This window comes from Camelus dromedarius, chromosome 7, assembly GCF_036321535.1.
Source record: "Camelus dromedarius isolate mCamDro1 chromosome 7, mCamDro1.pat, whole genome shotgun sequence".
Lineage (NCBI taxonomy): Eukaryota > Metazoa > Chordata > Mammalia > Artiodactyla > Camelidae > Camelus > Camelus dromedarius.
The window spans coordinates 19,103,433-19,122,847 of record NC_087442.1 but is presented as its reverse complement, the minus strand read 5'-3'; the positions used below and the strand labels follow the sequence as shown (position 1 = coordinate 19,122,847).

The window sequence follows — 19,415 nt, the reverse complement described above, 5'->3', positions numbered from 1 at the left end:
TATAATGACCTCAGATTTTCTCTTTCATCTTGTGTCAATTTTAATGAGTTTTAATTTTTTCAGGAAATATGTCCACTTTATCTATGTAGTCAAATTTTACCTATGTTTTTCATGGTAGTTCCTTGTTTTCTTTTTAATATCTAGAAAGCTTGTGATGATACTACTGCTTTCATTTCTGATACTGGTAATTTGTATTTTCTCTCCCTTTTAAAAAAATTAGTCTTACCTAGTGGTTTATAATCTATTAAGCTTTCAAAAAACACTTTATTAACTTTCTCTACTTTTGTCTGCTTTATTCTCTTGCTTTGTATTCTTATCCCTTTTTTATTCTTAGGATATAATTTGCTCATCATTTTAATAGCACTTGTGCTAATTAAACTGAAGCAAGAAGTTCTGGTATTCTATTAAAATTTCAGATTTCATACTCTAGGAAATATGGCATAGATTTAATATATATTACCCCATATTTATTTTTCAGATTATTTAAGTATGGAGTAAATACTTCCTTAAATAAAATTTCTACCCTATCTGCTAAAGATTTTCCTTCACAAAAATCTTTTAAAATAATTTTTAAGATAATAGTATGAATACTAAATTACAGATTCAAAGCAACTTAATATCTGGATTAATAACACTAATGTCAAACTGTTCTTCCTATCTAATATTTTTATTCCTTCATTTAATCTAAATAATGCTAGATTACTCCTCCTGTAATACTACTTTTTTATGTGATATTCTACTCTAGAAACCTGTAATAGTTCTGTATTTCTTGCAAGATTACATCTAGTTCTCCTCTGTCAGTCATTCACAGGCTTCCTATTTCTGCCTTATATTTCAACTCTGTTATTTCTGCAACAGGAATTCTTCATCTCAGTCATAACCCCACACATTGTATTTTGTGTATTTTTGCTTTTGTTTCTCTTACCTTCTGGAGAAAACAATCTGGGATAGTGGAAAGAGCATAGCTTTTGGCCTGATTACACTGGGGCTTACTTCTCTTACTCTCTATTCTTATTCTTATTCTCTATCTTACTTCCTAGTTTTGTGACTATAGAATTACTTAGACTCTGTGAAATGGTGATTACATTTCCTTATAGAATTGTTCCAAGGGTAATTGAAATACATACATGCATACATAGTAATAATATAGACAGAATTTAGGAGATATTTAACAAACATTAGTTCCCTTTCTTTATCCCCCTTTTAACTAATCCAGTCCTACCCAATTGGAATTCCTTTTTTTTTTTTTAATGAACTCTTTTTTTGGCTTATACTACAATTTTTTTTACCTTTTATTCACTCCTGTGATACAAATGATCTCAACTAATTAATTTTTGTTGATAGTATAATGTTTTTCATTTTGTTTCCTACTTGTTTAATGTAGCTGAGTTATTCTGTCTGGAGAGTCAGTTTTATATAATGTAAAGGGTAGATGAAGAACAGAAAGACTTGGACTCTCACTCTGCTTCTGTCACTAGCTTACTAGCTTTCAGGGGGATATCTCTCCTGTCTGGGCTTATTATCTCATTTTAAAAAGGAGATCATTAAACTACACATTTTTTAAGGTTACTTCCAATTATGAAATTTTAAATATTCCTGGAGTGCCTATTTTATGCTAGATTCTGATGAGATATACAAAAATATTTCGAAAGACCAAACCTGTCTTTAAGTAGCTTGACATGTAAGGAAGAATTAAGCTCTATGCACAAATGACTGAAATGTAATGGAATATACAGTAGCATCCATATATTGTTATAAACAGAGTGTCATAAGGTACAGAATAGTTCATCTCGTCTTTCCTGGTAGAATTTAAGCATTTGTGTCTCCTACTGCTTATTTTATTTTCCACTAGAGATTTAAGCCTAGTATTAAACTTGATATAAGTTTTTGAGCAAACCTTTTTGTGGAAGTCAACGAAAGAGGGCACTTAATTTTAGTTTCTGTTATTTATTCTTTGAATTTTTTTTTCATTTTCTCTCTCTCTCTCTCTCTCTTTTTTTTTTGCTCTCCACAGAATGGTCCTAGTGCTAGATCATGTCATAAAATGTGCATTGACATTCAACGAAGGCAAATCTACACATTGGGACGTTATTTGGATTCCTCTGTGAGGAACAGCAAATCTTTGAAAAGTGACTTCTATCGTTATGACATTGACACAAACACATGGATGTTACTCAGTGAGGATACTGCTGCTGATGGAGGACCGAAATTGGTGTTTGATCATCAGGTTTGGTGCACAGATAACTATATGGTGGAATTAATTAGTGCTCAGTGACTCTTACTCTTAGAGTTTATTTTACATGTTATGCTGAGTTGTCTGTTAGTGATTTTCACTGTGAATACCTGTGACAGATAATAAAAAGAATTGTTGTTTTCAGTAGGTATAAGGTTATTCTTAAGTTTTTTTTTCTCTTGTTTGGTGCAGGATAAAATACTAAGATCTCAGAACACAGTTGTTAATTTATAAAAACTTCAGAGAGTAGATGGAGCAATATATATTAGGGAAAACAAATTTTGTTTTATGATATTCATAAATCATAATAACAACTTGCCCTTTTAAAAAATTTTTATTCTACATTCCTGGAAGATTTAAAATTATAATGAGTTCAAGAATTTGAAATCTAGAGCTTTTCTTCTAGTACAAGTGAAATGTATTTACTTTTATATATAATCACAAACTCACTATAAAACAGATAAGAATTTGGCATATATTAGATGAAGTTTAAGTACAACAAAAGTCACATGATGATGTTGTAGTCAAGGAGACTACATATTAGCAGTCTTGTAAACGATTGTAATATGCATATAGCTGTCATCATCATCCCACTTGTGTCATTATCATTGTTACTTGTCTTTGAATACTTATTTTGTATCAGTATAGGTCAGTATCTCAAACAAAATAGTAACCACTTTGAATTTTATAGGCAGTTTTGCTTGGCTTAACCCATGTCCAGAGTTTTTTTGGAGTATAGGGAAGAAAAAAGCTTTAAAAATCTGTAACACTGTATTGATGAACAAAGCATTATGTAGTACTTGACAAATGGGAGGTGGTGCTAGAATTATGACAGAATCCAGCTTGTGCCTAATATCTAGGGTTAAAACCGAAGTCTTTTTTTATTGTTTTTTTACCAATTTTTGTTAATTCTTTGCTTTAAGACTAACCTCCTGCCATCTTTATATTAAGTGGGTTTTATAGGAGAGGTAGGGAAAAGAGAAGTGAGTTACATGCCTATCAAGTAAGTAGTGGGTAGAAAACCAAAAATATTAGGCTTTGAAGTACTCTGCAGATTGAATTTGGAACTTCTGCTGGCTCTACATAACTGAGCTCTGCAAAGCTTTGCATTTCCCTGCTTACATCCTCAGTGTTGTTCATGTGGAAAATAGCTCCAAAAAAGTTAAAATGGTTCTGATCTTTTAAAAACAGAACATCACCAGATAACATTGTTAGGGGAGCAGTTTATTTTCTTGCTTCCAACTGGTTACAAATTTCTTTTACAAAAGAGGTTTATGTTTTTATTATTATAGATTGAAAAAAGAATAGCTTAGGGGTAGTCTGAGTACAGCACATAAGTTGTTCTTGTGTGTGGCCTTTGTTTCTCTTGACTTTGGTAAGATAAAATGTTCCTTGGAGCCTAGGTTCTGTTAAATAATGCTTGGTGTTCAATTCATTAGATGTTATTAACAGAACACAAGGGTGAAGAAACCAGACTTTCAGTACTATTTCAGCCAACAACTACTTCTGTGACCTTGAACAATTAACACAGTCTGTTTAAGTCTCCATTTTTTATTCCACTTACTGCAAGTAAAAATAGAAGTTGGAACTTACTCCAGAAATTACTTGGAATTGTTTGTGACACTTTAAGATTTGACAGTTTACGTTCAAATTTGAGAAGAACATGAGAAAGCTAGAGGCATGTAAAAGTTACTTTGCCGTTTTGAATTTTAACATATTTAAAAAATTAAAATTCAGGGACTTCTGGATTTCCTCAGAACATAGTAGCAGCTTAGTTCTGAAGCTTTCCATTTTGTTGCTTTGTGTGATTTTTTTCAGGAGCAATGAGAACCAAACAAAAAGATTTAAAAAACACAAGTTACATATTCAGCAAAACCAAGAGCCAAAGATAACCCACAACACCTGATTCCTTGTAAATTTAGCCAAAAGCATCTGTAATACCCAGAACCTGTATTGAAGCACACAACAGTATAATGGGGGAGAACTGGGAATGCAGAGAAAGCCTGGCAAACATACATTATAGTGGGAAGTGTCATGAGTAAAGCAGAAATTGAACCCAGGGCACCACTGAGGGGAGTAAGTTAAATAACATGTGGAAAGTGCCCCACAAGGCCCATAGGTGTAGATGTCAGAAAGCACCATCTTCCAAAATTAAGGGAAACACCATGATGGATGGAGACAGTGGCTCCTTTTACATGCCCTTTGAAGGGACTAGGGATGCTCAAAGCTTAAGATAGAAGCCCCCTAAACCAGATAAAGTTCATAATTAGAGAAGACATGGCTTCACAGAAGCACTGTATTTTGAAGAAGCCATTCAGTTTAGTGGCAACGGAGGAGGGACTCCTTGAGTATAAATGTCATCATTCTATAGGAACCTTGTGTTAACTGGTCCAGGGAAATTCAGCTCATTTAAATATGAAAAACTAAGAAGCACTAAACACCAGATCTTTAGAGAAGTACTCTAAATAAAAACAATAAAAGGAAAAAAAATAGCAAAAACTTCTTTCATGCAACAGCAGATGAAAGAAGTATTCTAACGTGAATTAAATGACTAAATGAAGTTTGAAATGCTGAAAAAAACTACAAGGTATAAATTCAAGAATGCAGATGAGAGGGAGGGTATAGTTCAAGTGGTACAGTGCATGCTTGGCATGCACAAGTTCCCAGGTACCTCCATTAAATAGATAAATAAACCTAATTGCCTCCTCCCACCTGCCCCCACCAAAAAAAAAAAAAGAATGCAAATGAGATGGCCAAATAATAGGAACAGGTGAGACTTGACCTGGTAAATCTCAGGAAAGAAATTGAAGAGAAATATAATAACATTTTGAAAAATGAAGACTAAGCTGCAAGGAGCATAAAGAAGAATAGATAACGGTCATATAGCATAGAAATAAGAAAAGCAGATGAAGAAAACAGATATAAAGATAAAAGGATTAGCCAGAAAATTATAGATAGAGAAGAAAGGCAAAAGAGGGGCAACATACACATCACTGGCTGGCAACATTAAAGAAGAAAACCAAAACAGTGGAGCAGAACAAATATTTATAAATAAAATTCAAGAAAACTTTCCTGAAAAAAGACTAGTCCACATATCAAAATGACATGCTATATTCAGGGAAAATTGACCTAGGCATTGAACTCTAAGATATATAATAGTAACATTGAATTTCAAAGATAAAGAGGCCATTTTGGGGGAAACTAGACAAAATGATCCAGAAGTAAAATGGGACTCATATCAGATTTTTATACGAATGCCTTCAACGCCAAGAGACAGTAGAGTAACATATAGAAGGTATTCAAAGAAAAGACAGTGTGAGCCAAGGATTTTATATCTAGCCAAACTGTCCTTCAAATAGAAACACTTTTTGAGGAAATTACTAGAAAATGGGATACGAGCTAGTCAGGACATGGCAGGAGAAACTTTAGTCACAGGATTAGAGATCTCAGCTCAATGACTTTCTCCCTGGGTCAGCGTGGATCATTGGCAGGCTAAACATATACTTTTACTGTCCTCCTGCCCCACATCCTGTGAAAGGACAGGAGAATACATTAATGCCCTTAGGGAACTTAAAATATTTGGGAGAATTCCTGTAAGGTAGAAAGCAGATAGAATCAGATCCAACCACAGCCTATAAGGTAGCAACAACTTTAGTCTCAAAGTGTATATCTGGGGCAAACATTAGATGATTAATTGGAGACAGAATAGCAGGGCACTTTCCAGTTTGACTGAGTAGCAGGGAACTGTGATAACTGTCCACAGGTCAAGTGTTGAGTGTGGACATTGGAGCTGGAAAGATAGAGCCATACTCAAGGGATGCTAGAGAGCTGCTACAGAGCCCTTCACCGCATCCTGTCTCATCTCTCCCCACCCAGCCCCGTGAGGCACACTATCGTATATGCAAGAGGCAGATGAATAGAGATTCTCAGATACAAAGAAGGCTAAAACAATAACCCCAAAATCCAAATATTTGAAGATAGTTAATACTATGAGATATAAGATATTGAACTCAAGGAATTAAGAATTAATGAAGGAAAACAGCTAGTAGTTTGAACTGAAGAAGTTTTTAAGATAAATTTAAGTGATATTTTTAGAGCAATTCAGCATCTCTGAAAAGGAAATATGTAGAAAAGCTGTAAATTAAAGATTTGATAGCAAAATAAAAATCTCAGTAAATTGATTAAAAAGCAGTGTGGCTCTAAAACACTCAACTTAAATGGTTGCTAAATTAGTGACTGGAAATTATGAGAGAAGAGTTAAGAAACAGAGGAAAAGACCTAAAGTTCTGATATCTACTTAATAGGAATTCTAGAAAGAGAATGGAGGCCAAAAAACAAACAAAAAATCACTCCAGGTGAAAATGAAGAAAACTCCCAGAGCTGAAGATAGTTTTCAGAATGAAAGAAATACCAAGTGCAGATCAGGATGAATGAAAAGAATATCCTTACCTAGATACTTCTTAATGAAAATTTCAGAACCAAAGAAGAAGAGAAAATCCTGAAAGCCACACAGAGAGAACTAATTATCTTTGTAGGTAAGCAGGGATCAGAGTAGCATGAGGCATTTTTGGAAGTTGGCAGGATGGAGGGTGGTGGGTTGGGCAACACTGCTCAGAAGGCTTTATAGGCATACCTTCAAATTTTGTGAGGAGAAAATTATTTTGAACCCAGCCTAAGCCTAGCTAAGTTACTGGATTTCCAGAAGCATTTTTCAGAGATTAAAAATTAAAAGGAAACCATAAACTGATGAACAGCATAAGGTTTCCTAGAGTGATTAAAACTTGCCATTTGATAATTGATCCTCATTGAAACTGCATATCTTACCCAGGGAAGAAACAAAGTGAAGAAATAAAATTGATTCTGTTTTGTGTCCTGTTTGTTCTAAAATGAGGGAAGAATCATCAAACTACTACAGTATCTTCCTTCTTTTTTGAATTGATTTGGTCTGGTATGCTGGGAAGAGCTACCAAGATAAAGATGTTTATACCTCATCCCTGATGATAAATGAGGATAGCCTTATCAAAATTAAACTTAAATATCCCCCAACAGAAAGAGAAACTCCCTTTGTAGCCATATGAAGTAGAACCATAGGGGTGGATAACAGATATTGGCCAAAGTTAGTATGAGTCTGTGAATTTATGAAAATGTAAATAGACTCACGTTGTATGGGTCCCTCAGCAATGTATGGATTGCTTTTCATGATATAATCATGTAAGATTAAAGAGTAAAGTCATTTTTCTTTCAAGTACCAGGGATATGAAAACTTTGTCACTCGGTTTTTCAATCATATTTCCTAAGATTTCACCCTTAAGGAATTGTAGATTTTCATCTTAATTTTTGGAAGCCTGCCAGAAACCTGGGACATGGCAAGTGAGTGGAACTTTTTAGTGGTAGGTAAAGATTAGGAGATGCTAGAATCCTTTCTTTTTAATACTTAATATTAATTTTAAAATAAGCTTTATAATAACTTAAATAGTTTTTTATTAAGAACAATACAAAAGATAGATAAATAGAAGAAGTAATCTGATGGGAGGAGAGAATGGAACATTTAATGGCTAGTATTTGTGCTTTAGCAAAAAATAGTAGATGTTTTATGTACATGATTTATTCTTTAAATGTAAATGACACTTGTTTCAACATCTAATTACCAAAGTGGACTTAACATTTTCTTTGAAATAGATTTTGATTCTTATTTATTGTCTTGTGACAAATGGCTGTTTTCTCAGATATTTTTGTGAAAATAATCTCCGTGAGTTGAAAGAATGGAAGAATCAAGGTTGGCTTTTGAACTTGAATTGCATAACATACCTCAAAGAAAACTGAATTTATAGTATCATTTTAAAAGGGGGCAACTTTCGTCATTCCATAAGTGAGGCTGTTGCAAATGTGTGTTTGTTTTACTATTTGGTAGCAGCATAATGTGAAGAATTTTGTAAAATAAATGCAAGGGGATGAATTTAGCTGCATCACTCTTCTTCACATATTGCTATCCTATCAGATGGTAGCAAGATGAATAGGATGCTTGCCTAGAATGGAAAGAAGAGAATTTTTTTTTTCATAAGGAGGGTATGATTACTGTTTACTCATAGAGTATGATCAGTATTCGCTCTAAGGTATAAATCAGCACCTAATGTATTATTGGTTGATTTGGTTAGAGTTATGCAGCTTAAACAAAGCATAAAGCTCCTTAACCTAACGTATTTTATTCTCACTAGGAAAAATGGAAACCTTAGATATCTATCCTGAATCTCTGACAGGTGGTGAACAGTATTTTAATAAGTACATATGAGTGCATAATCAGGGGTGGTGTTTAGTGTTATTAAGACAAATGGTCAGTTTTTTTTGAGAATCTAAAAATGCACATACTGGTTTCATTTTAGCACATATGATAGGAACAATCTAAAACTATTCAATCTGTTGCCTTGTTCTAATAGATGTGTATGGACTCCGAAAAACATATGATCTACACCTTTGGTGGTAGAATTTTAACCTGTAATGGCAGCGTAGACGACAGCAGAGCCAGTGAACCACAATTCAGTGGGTTATTTGCTTTCAACTGTCAGTGCCAAACCTGGAAACTTCTTCGAGAAGACTCCTGTAATGCTGGGCCTGAGGACATCCAGTCTCGGATAGGACACTGCATGCTATTCCACTCAGTAAGAATATTGTACATTGAATATTGTACATTGAATATTGTACATTATGTTATTTTGTCATGGATCTCTCACTAGGAAAAGAAGTGGTGAAATCCAATTCTTCAGTAAGATCAGAATTTTTTGTTAGAGATTAATGATTAGTGTTGGCAATGATAGACAACAATAAAAACTACCTTTAGCAGTGAACTGTTTGCTAATTATAAGATTCTTCCTATCAACCTAGTAATTTTTAAGTAGTTATCACCTTAATACTAATCTAGGCACTTTCATGACTAACTTCACTGTTTATATAGATATTGTAGCTATTTCTCTTTCTTATACCTTTCTACTTACTGTTTTCTCTTAGTACCTGTAAGATCAATTTTCTTATCTGTTTTTATTTTCCCCTCTAGTACTCTCCATTAAGTGCAGAGAATTAAGAATTGACTTTATAGAACTAGAATTAAAATTTATCAGCAAAAACCAACATACAGATATTTCTTTAACCTTCTCAAATGTTTTAGTGAAAACTTGGGCTTCTTGCTGTGAACATAACTTTAAAAATCTATTGTGGATAATTTTTAACATATGCCAAAGTAGAAAGAAAAGTATAATAAGTTCCTACATACATATTTATCAGTTTCAACAGTTACCATTATTCCACTATTCGTTTTTCATGTCTCTAACCAATTTATATCTTATTTCCTTTTTTAATGTTTCTTTGATTTTTAAGTTTATTCTTTAATTTTATTGTGTTGGGGTATTTTGAAGCAAATTCCAGACATTATATCATTACACTTGTAAATACCATAGTGTATCACTAAAAGGTAAGGACTTTTTAAAAACATAATTACAGTACCATTATGATACCCAAAATAAAGCAGTTTGTTTTCATTTTATGCTGCATTCATTTGTCTCTTGAAATACTGAAAAATATCTTTTTATAGTTGGTTTATACAAGCCAGAATCCAGAAAAGGTCTGTGTATTGCATTTGGTTGTTACTACTCTTAAATTTCTTTTAATCCATAACAGTACTCCCCTCTCCTATTTTTTGATCTCTGTATAGCACTGATTTGTTTTGGGTTTTTTTTTTTTAATTGAAGTACAATCAGTTACAATATGTCAGTTTCTGGTGTACTATATAATGTCCCAGTCATGCATATACATATATTCGTTTTCATATTCTTTTCCATTAAAGGTTATTACAGGATATTAACTGTAGTTCCCTGTAGCACTTATTTGTTAAAGACAGTTAATCATGTGTGCTCTAGGATTTCCTTTATTCTCAGTTCGGCTGATTTTATACTCGTAGTGTCATTTAACATGATCCTCTGTCCTCTATATTTCCTGTGAGCTGATACTTACATCCAGAGGCTTGATTTTGGATTTACTCTCCTTTTTTGGGAGGGCCAAAGAGGAGATGTAAGAATACTTTACAGATGTTCTGACTGCAAAATAGCAAGAGGCATTTAATATATGGTTGTCATGTTAAAATTGTTCCAGTGGGTTTAAGTGTTATCAGCCTGACTGATCAGTTATAAACTTTCCTGTCAACTTTTAACCTAATGGCTTTAACAGCCTCTGAGAGTCATAGCTTAGATTTCAGTAGGGACTATAACTAATTAATTTGTTAACTAATTAGCTATCCTAATACGTAAAGCATATGGGATAATAATATAAATGTTTGATTCTTTTCCTCTATCACCTTTTCATACTAATAGGTTTAGGCTTCAAAGTTTACCAGTTAGTTTTTTTTTTTAAGTATTACTATGAACTCATGGTTTTTTATATATTTGATTTTTTTAAGTATATATATTTTTTTATTGAAGTATAGTTAGTTTACAGTGTTGTGTCAATTTCTGGTGTACAGCACAATGCTTCAGTCATACATGAGTATACATAGATTCATTTTCATATTCTTTTTTGCCATAAGTTACCACAAGATGTTGAATATAGTTCCCTGTGCTATACAGTATAAATTTGTTTATCTGTTTTATATTATTTGATGTCTTTAATCTCAGTGCTATCATTTTTCTTTTTTATCCCCTGAAATTTAATACCTTTGATTTTGTTTTCATGTATCTTTTAAGATTAAAATCCTGCTTCCTAATGACGATATGATACTACTTGCTCTGACTTCCTGTAATAGTTTCAGAATAGCAAACCAAACCAAAAAAAAAAAAAAAAATCACTGAATGCTGTTTAAGATTGCTTTCTGATTATTGTTTTGTTTAGGATATAGCCTGCTAAGGATGGGTAGACAAAAAACAAGAATTAAAATTAATAAAAATACCACCTCTCTGTGTGATCATGTCTTTCTGTGTGCTCATGTCTTGGTATACAGATAGGTTTATTTGTTTTACTTTTTTTTCAAATTTCAGACATTTTTTTTTCTTTTGAGTTAATTTTGTTTTCTAATTAAATAAAAACATACACATAGATCTAAAGGCAGAACCGTAAGTGAGTATACATTCAGAGAGATCTTGTTTTTATCCCTGGCTTCCTGCTCTGTTCCTTCCCATGTAGGTAACTGTCTTTTACTAATTTCCTTTGTTTCTTTTTAAAGAAAGAAACAAACACAACACATCTTTCTTTTTCTCCTTTCTTACATAAAGGCAACAATTATTCTATGCCTTGCTTTTTCCTGTTTCAATAGGATATCCTTGCAATTACCTCTTGCAGTATGTAGAGGTTCCTCATTCCTCGTTACACCAGTTTAGTACTCCACTGCATGAAATCTCTCAAAATTACTTTTGTAGAGATTTAAGTTTTAAAATGATCATTCTGAATTATTCATGGAAATGACTACTTTTTTTCTTCCTTGCCCTTTTTATCTTGTTTTTCAGAAAAATCGTTGCTTATACGTGTTTGGTGGCCAGCGATCGAAGACCTATTTGAATGATTTCTTTAGTTATGATGTGGACTCTGATCATGTAGACATAATATCAGATGGTACCAAGAAAGACTCTGGAATGGGTAAAGGCATTTAGTGATTCTTCTAACATGTCTTATTTACTTTAGGTAGAAGACTATAGTCCATTTTCTTTTCTTTCTAACCGTTCTACTTCCTTTTCCCATTTGTTTAATTGAAGTAATTCTGAGTAAGAGAGAGAAAACTCTACCAGCTAAATTTTTGAGTTCTATCCACTTAAAGATACTATATGAATTATTATTATTTCTTTGAGGAGAAAAGTAGTATGTGAATTTCAGAAGGAATTATTTACATGTGTGCTTGTTGGCGGTGGTTGTAAAAATGAATATCTTAAAAACTATATGACCTTGTATTTGCTGATCCTTTCCACTTTCTGTTTTCACTATAGTGACATATATATTAGGCATGTGTAGTAGAGTATGTCTTTGAGTTTACAAGCTCAGCATCCAAGAAGTTATTCTCCTGATGATATGGTGACTAGTTTGTCTGAGATAATCCCAGTTTATGCATATTGCCCTGCCATAATTATTAATAGTGCCCCACTCACTCTCAAAAATGTCTTATTTTGGGTGATAATTTACATAGTTACTCTATATAGTAGTCTCTTTGCCTGTGATTAGTATACACAGAAGAATGGTATTTGTTTTAAGGCCCAGTGTTTTAAAATACCTAATTTGAGCAGTAAAGTCAGAAATCAGATCAGCTTGCTTTTCCTTTTAGCTATAATGTAAAAAAAAAAAAAAGTATGCATACACATATGTATGTTCTTTAAAACTTTTTTTTATTGAGTTATAGTCATTTTATAATTTTGTGTCAAATTCCAGTGTAGAGCACAATTTTTCAGTTATACATGAACATACATATATTCATTGTGACATTTTTTTTCTCTGTGAGCTACCACAAGATCTTGTATATATTTCCCTGTGCTATGCAGTATAATCTTGTTTATCTATTCTATGTATGCCTGTCAATATCTACAAATTTTGAACTCCCAGTCTATCCCTTCCCACCACCTCCCCCCTTTGGCAACCACAAGTTTGTATTCTATGTCTATAAGTCTGTTTCTGTTTTGTATTTATGTTCTTTTTTATAAGATTCCACATATGAGCGATCTCATATGTTATTTTTCTTTCTCTTTCTGGCTTGCTTCACTTAGAATGACATTCTCCAGGAACACCCATGTTGCTGCAAATGGCATTATGTTGTCAGTTTTTATGGCTGAATAGTATTCCATTGTATAAATATACCACATCTTCTTTATCCAGTCATCTGTTGTTGGACATTTAGGCTGTTTCCATGTCTTGGCTATTGTAAATAGTGCTGCTATGAACATTGGGGTGCAGGTGTCTTTTTGAAGTAGGGTTCCTTCTGGATATATGCCCAGGAGCGGGATTCCTGGGTCATATGGTAAGTCTATTCCTAGTCTTTTGAGGAATCTCCATCCTGTTTTCCACAGTGGCTGCACCAAACTGCATTCCCACCAGCAGTGTAGGAGGGTTCCCTTTTCTTCACAGCCTCTCCAGCATTTGTCATTTGTGGACTTTTGAATGATCATATATATGTTTTTTAATTGTTGTTTATATTTAGGAGGTTTTTTCTTTTTAAACAAAAGATAGCACCACAGTAAAAAAAAGTACATGTGAAGTAGTTTGACCCTCAGGTTCCTTCTCTCATACTTCCTACTAGGCAGAGGCCAGAGCTTTATTTTCTGGGGGAAGTGAAATGATAGAGGCTCTGTAGAGGCAGAGGGAACAGGGTAGAAAACAGGAGAATTAAGTCTATATACTGAATAGTGGAACTTCTAACCATTTCCCTGCTCCCATGACGTTAGGCATATGTCTCCTGGCAAAAGGTTAGAATCACATTCTCTGGTGGAAATGTGTGGCCCCAGAGAAAAGATTTCCAGATACTGTTGTTTGGGAATATCCCCCACGAAAGTAAAATGTCTAATCTTACTGCCTAGTCCCCAATACAGTGGCTACTTTCATGGCCCAATCCCCCAACAGTGGTACCCACTGTACACATAGGGTTTTAAATTAAATTTTATTTCTTCACTCTTAGTGAACTATCAGTTCTTCTGTATTAGGACCTTCACCGTGAAAGAGAGAGACCAAAAAAAAAAAAACAACAAAAAAAAAAACCTTGAAGACAGAAATCTGGATTAGTGCACTGAATGCAAGTAAATGAAAATAATGATCAAGATCACTTTTGTTATAGAAAAGGATACTGCATACATAAAACAATAATAGGATGTAGTAAGAGATAAGAGACTAAGAAAGTTTTTGGAAAATAAATTTTGTTAGAATAAAAAGTAGAAGAGTTATAAGACACCTCCTGAAAAGTAGACAAAGAGAGATGGGAAAGTGGAGAAAATAAGGATCTTAGAAAATCAGCTCAGGAGATCCCATGCTGAACCAATAAGAGTTTCTCCAGCTATAGAGAACAAGGAAAACGGAGAACACTAGATTATAAAACAAAGAATTAACAGAAAAGTCCCAAACTGAGAAGTATTGGTCTTCACATTGTAAATGACTCTCTTTGGTAATCCATACATTGAATTTAGAAAAAAACAAAAACCCTCTCAATCTGAAGGCACATCATTGTTCATTGTGGAATTTCACCTATCGGGCATAAAAGGAATATTTTTTAAAATTGCCAGTGTAAAATGAGGTCACATTCAAAGTGACAGGTCTTAGAATGATACAGAAATTCTAAGCAACTTTGAAAACTATAAAGGGAATCAAGGTCTTAAAAATTCTGAGGGAAAATTATCATCAACCTGAAATTTATTCCTAACCAAAACATCAAGGAAACAAGAGGGAAACAATTCTATTTTCAGAATGTATTGTGTTTATCAATGGTATGTGTTTGTCTGCAAGTAATAGAAAACCCAGAGAAGAATGACTTAAACAAATAGGGAAACTTTCTCTCACAGCACGAGAAATCCAGATGTAGATAATCTGGGACTGATGTAGTGACTCAAATATCATGAAGGCCCTCAGGTTCTTTTTAATTTTTGTTTTTCTATTTTTAACTGGTTGTAGCCTCATGGTGGCAAGTTGGCTGGAGCATCTGAAACTCTATGCCTTCATTCCAGATAGGAAGAAAAGAAGGAGAATAAAATGTACCCAGAAAGCTCCCTACTTATATTTCATTGAGTAGGACTATGAAACCTGGCTTCAAGAGAGTCTGAGAAAAGCAAGCATTTAGCTTTTCCAGCATTTATCTAGTACACAGGGGAAGTGGCTTGGAAATGGCTGTTGGATCATGCATTCAACAGTATGTGCCACAGAAGATTTAAAAAATGATAGATCTTTTAAGGACTCTATTTTAGGAAATTAGTACATCATATATGCTGACAAAAGGGAGTAAAAGCAGTTAGAAAGAAAACATGCTGAGAAAAAGAGGATCCTGCAATAGTTATATTTGAACATTTGGAATAAAAATGTTGATTAGTAAATAACGTCTGTTGTAAAAGATTAAGGATAGGAACATAATAGGAAAAAAAATTTTTTAGGAAAGGAGACATCATCATAGTATTTTTCTTGGCTCTACAGTAAGCAGTATTTCCCTAATCATAATACAAAAACTACAATCAATTTAACTAAAAACTGGGTTAAAATTTAGTGGGAGGATAGTGTCAATGTAGTAAAATTCTTCATCTACTATAGCAAGAAGTAGCAGCTTAAGCACATTATGTAAAAATATGGAAGGGAATATCATAAGAAATGACTAATAACATTACTTATCCTATCTAAAGTTGTCTATCTTATTTGTTTACTCATTTATTTTCTACTGCCATATGATTTAATCTGTGGCTTCCTCTAGCTTTTAAGATTTAGTCTAATTTCCCATTAAAATAACTAGGAAGAGGGCAGTAATAATTCCCTACAATCCTAACACAGCTCTGCCTGGAAAAGTTAGTGAAGATAGTAATTGGTTTGACAAGTATGTGTTGAGAACTACTACATGCTGGCTCAGTGCTAGACTAGGGATACAGTGGAACCAGATGATCGTGGTCTCTCAACGTGTTTATAATCTGGCTAGTAGGTGACACTCAGTTGGATTATAGTAGCTACTCTTTATTTGGACCCTACTATATGCCAGTCATTAAGCATGGAGCTTTATAAATAGCTCTGGTTGGTGGTATTATTACCTAGAAAAATTGAACTCAGTGAAGTATTATATTCAGTAATACACAACTAGATAATGACAGAGCTGGAATTTAGAAGTTTTAGTGCAAAGAAGGCATTTTTTCCCACCATACTACTTCCCAAGATTAAAAGGAAAAAGTGGCAGAGTGATGGTGGTAAAGATTTAGCAAAAAATTCATGATAGTAATAACTTTAATGACTATCACTTGAAAGTTTTAAAAAATGAGTTATTATGATTTAGTAATTTGTAAAATTGGTCAGTATAATGTTTCATTCATGGTTATGACTAGCTTTAGAGCCAGCAAAGTATAATAATTGTTTTTTTTGTTCAGTTTTGTTTTGATTATGGTAGTAGTAATATGCTCATTGTAGAGAATTTGGAAAATATAGAAACATGCAAAAAAGAATATATATCAAACCATCCAAATATAATCTATTTAACATTTTGATATATATATTTCCTTCTAATCTTTTTAAAATTACTTATTTTCTAAAATTTAGCATAATTTTATATTCTGCTGTTTTTTAACTTACACAAAATTGTGGTTTTTCTTTTTATCATTATGGTTTTATTACCAAGGACTAGAGGTATTAGTAGAAAAGACAACTGAATTCATTCCTTAATCACTGCTATAATCAACTTTTATAAAATTAGAATCAGTAATTTTACTATGGGTTCTTTAATTTTTAATTGATTTATGGTGAATTATCCCACAGCACAAATAAGTTCATTGATAATTTATTGATCAGCTACTACTATCTAAATTTGACCTTCTCCCTTCCTTTCTCCCAACATATTTCAGTGCCTTCTGTATGCCAATTAAGTTTAGGTCTATAGCTGTGGGCCTAGGGGATAAGATTCCTGCTCCGAGAGGACTCATTCTAATGAAGAGAGACCTACAGTTGTCTCCTAAGTACTGTGAAGAAAAAAAATGAGTAACATAGGAGGTCCCGTTTAGATAGAGTAGGTTGGGAAACTGGCTCTGAGGAGGTAAACTTCAAGATGAGAAGTAAAGAGTTAGGAAAGAACCATGTGGAGAACTGAGAGAAAGACATGTACAAAGATTTCAAAGCAGGAAAGAATCTAGTGTGTTCCAGAAACAGAAGGGACTGGTGCAGACTGAGGATGGGGAAAGTTGGTGTGAAATGAGGTTAGAGAAATAGTTGAGAATCTGATTATTCATTCAGTGCCTTGTACAAATGGAGGAAATTTGGATTTTTCTTCCCTAAATAGGAAGTTATTGAAAGATTTAATGCCAGGGTCGTAATCTGATTAAAGTTTTGTCTAAATGTGCATTTTCCAAGTGGTTAATTTTGACTATATGCCTGTAAGTTGCATTGTCCAAAGGCTGTATGTGCATCAGGTGCTTCAACTGAGGATTTTTTATGCCAGAGTTGAGAATCTGGTTAGAACTACTTGGAAATTTTTCTTGCCTAAAACTGTTGCTGTTATTACTTGAAATTGTGAAATTCTCAGTAGCTCTATTGGCATATTAGAGTGAAGCTGAAATACTTTCATTTTTCTATTTTTCTTATTTTTTTCCATCTCCCTCACTCCCTCCTTCACTTCTGTCACTTCCTCCTGCTCCTCATTTCTCTCTCTTCTTTCCCATCCCCCCCTTTTTTTCTTTTGTACTCCCCTCCTTAAGTCCCCTTTTCACTTTCTGTCTATCTTCCTTGCCCAGCCCCTGCCCCTACCCCAGGGGTTTCTGATAAGTGGTGAGGATTGAGACCCACTGTTCTGGTTCTTCAGACCCTAACCTTAGTTCCCTGGGCAAGTTACCTAATGTCTTCAGCTTTAGTTTGCACGTGTTTAAGTGATCCAAATTATACTTTAAGGAAAATAGTATTCCTACTCATGGCTACTCTAGGAGTAGAAATGGATTGACTCTCTGGGCTGGTATTGTCGGATACCTCAGTTTTCACAAGAGTATGTCAATACTACCTACAGGTTCACTGATCTATTCAGTAATCAAATCAAGTCAGTTTTACCTCCGTCTTTTCTCTCTTCCCATTGCTACTTCACTAGTTTGGGCTGTCAACACCTGTTTGGCCTTGTTTCTAGTCTTCTTCCTGGGTATCCCATCCCTCCCCCAACCCATTCTTCACACTTCAAGCAGAATGCAGCTGTTCTGTGTTACCAGTTAAGTGCAGAACCGTACACTTTAACATTTATTCAAAAGATTTTTTATTGGTAACTACTAGGTGCTAGAAAATGATCTAAGGACTAGAGATACAACTGTGAATAAGGGCTCTATCTTCATGAAGCTTATAGTTGCACATAGGGAGGAAAAAGTAGTAGATTGACAACCTTATCTTTTAATTAGTACTAATAAGATAAGAAAATATCTTTAAAAAAATCTTTTTTAAACCCTGATTTTTCTTCCTTGCTTAAAATCTTTTTACTGTTTCTCTTTGCCCTCACAATTAAATCTAAAATTCATCCTGACTCACAGATTCCTTTATGATATGCTTCAGCATCGTTAGTTCTCCATTCTTGGTATCCACCAATTCTTTGTTTCATGACCACCAAGTATTAACTCTTCATTGATAGTATACTTTTTCTTGCCTTTGGAGTTTTGCCCATATTCTTCTCCCTACGTGAATCACTCTTTCCTCCCACCTCCAAAATGTAGTGTACTTGGGCTCATCGTTCAGATCTTGGCTTATAGATCATTGTCTCCTGAAATTCTTTAATTCCTCAAACCCAGGTTAGGAATTAGAGCATATGGTTCTATCTTTAATTGTTAACACAATTCTAGGTATTCACCTGGCAGTATAATCTTGACTTTGCTTTTCAAAACCTGTAAAAGCTCAGACTTTATTTAGGATTTCTTAAAGAGCATTCAGTCTTTTCAGTATCCTAGATCTCCTAAAAATTTCCCCACTGGATTAAGTTAGTCCAATCAGAAAACCTCATGTTGGAACTATGGTATATGTATTATCCTCCTGTAGAATTACTTTTACTTGATTTTTTTAAAGTCCATTTAAATTTTATCTTACTAGATTGTTAATTATTTTGTAAGCCATTAAAAATCCTTTGAAGGACAAAACAGTACTATTTAAATTTCTAAATTATTAAATATTCTTAGAAAGCACCAATTTTATTACATTACATGGATGCTCTGTAGCTCATTTAAACATTCTATTTATTAACTGTTCTTCAAAAGCTGTTTTATTATAGTTAATTACTGTAATTGAAGATGGACTTAATATATAATTACTATGTTTATCTGTGATTCAGTAATGTGGGTTATTTGATTAAAACTGCTTTTATGTGAGTTTCAAATTGGATTGTTTGAAATCATAGAAGAAATTTGTGTGAACTAGTGAGATCACTAATTAGAGATGGTATATCTAATTGTAAAATTGCTGCTTCTTGTAAATTTTTATTGTGTCAGATACTATAAAATCTTAAATGGTTACTATTTATAGTTACTTAAATAAATTACTCAGATTT

The 19,415-nt window shown here is 33.5% G+C and overlaps 1 protein-coding gene across 4 annotated transcripts in view; it reads left to right on the top strand.

The window, feature by feature from the left end:
• The window catches only part of MKLN1 (muskelin 1), a 320,256-nt gene that overhangs the window by 254,559 nt on the left and 46,282 nt on the right, over positions 1–19,415 (top strand). For all 4 annotated transcript variants that reach the window (XM_064487354.1, XM_010975669.3, XM_031455374.2 and 1 more), the window contains 3 exons: positions 2,015–2,227; positions 8,668–8,889; positions 11,716–11,845. In XM_064487354.1, coding sequence (XP_064343424.1) covers positions 2,015–2,227; positions 8,668–8,889; positions 11,716–11,845 — 565 coding nt within the window. The remainder of the gene's footprint in view (positions 1–2,014; positions 2,228–8,667; positions 8,890–11,715; positions 11,846–19,415) is intronic.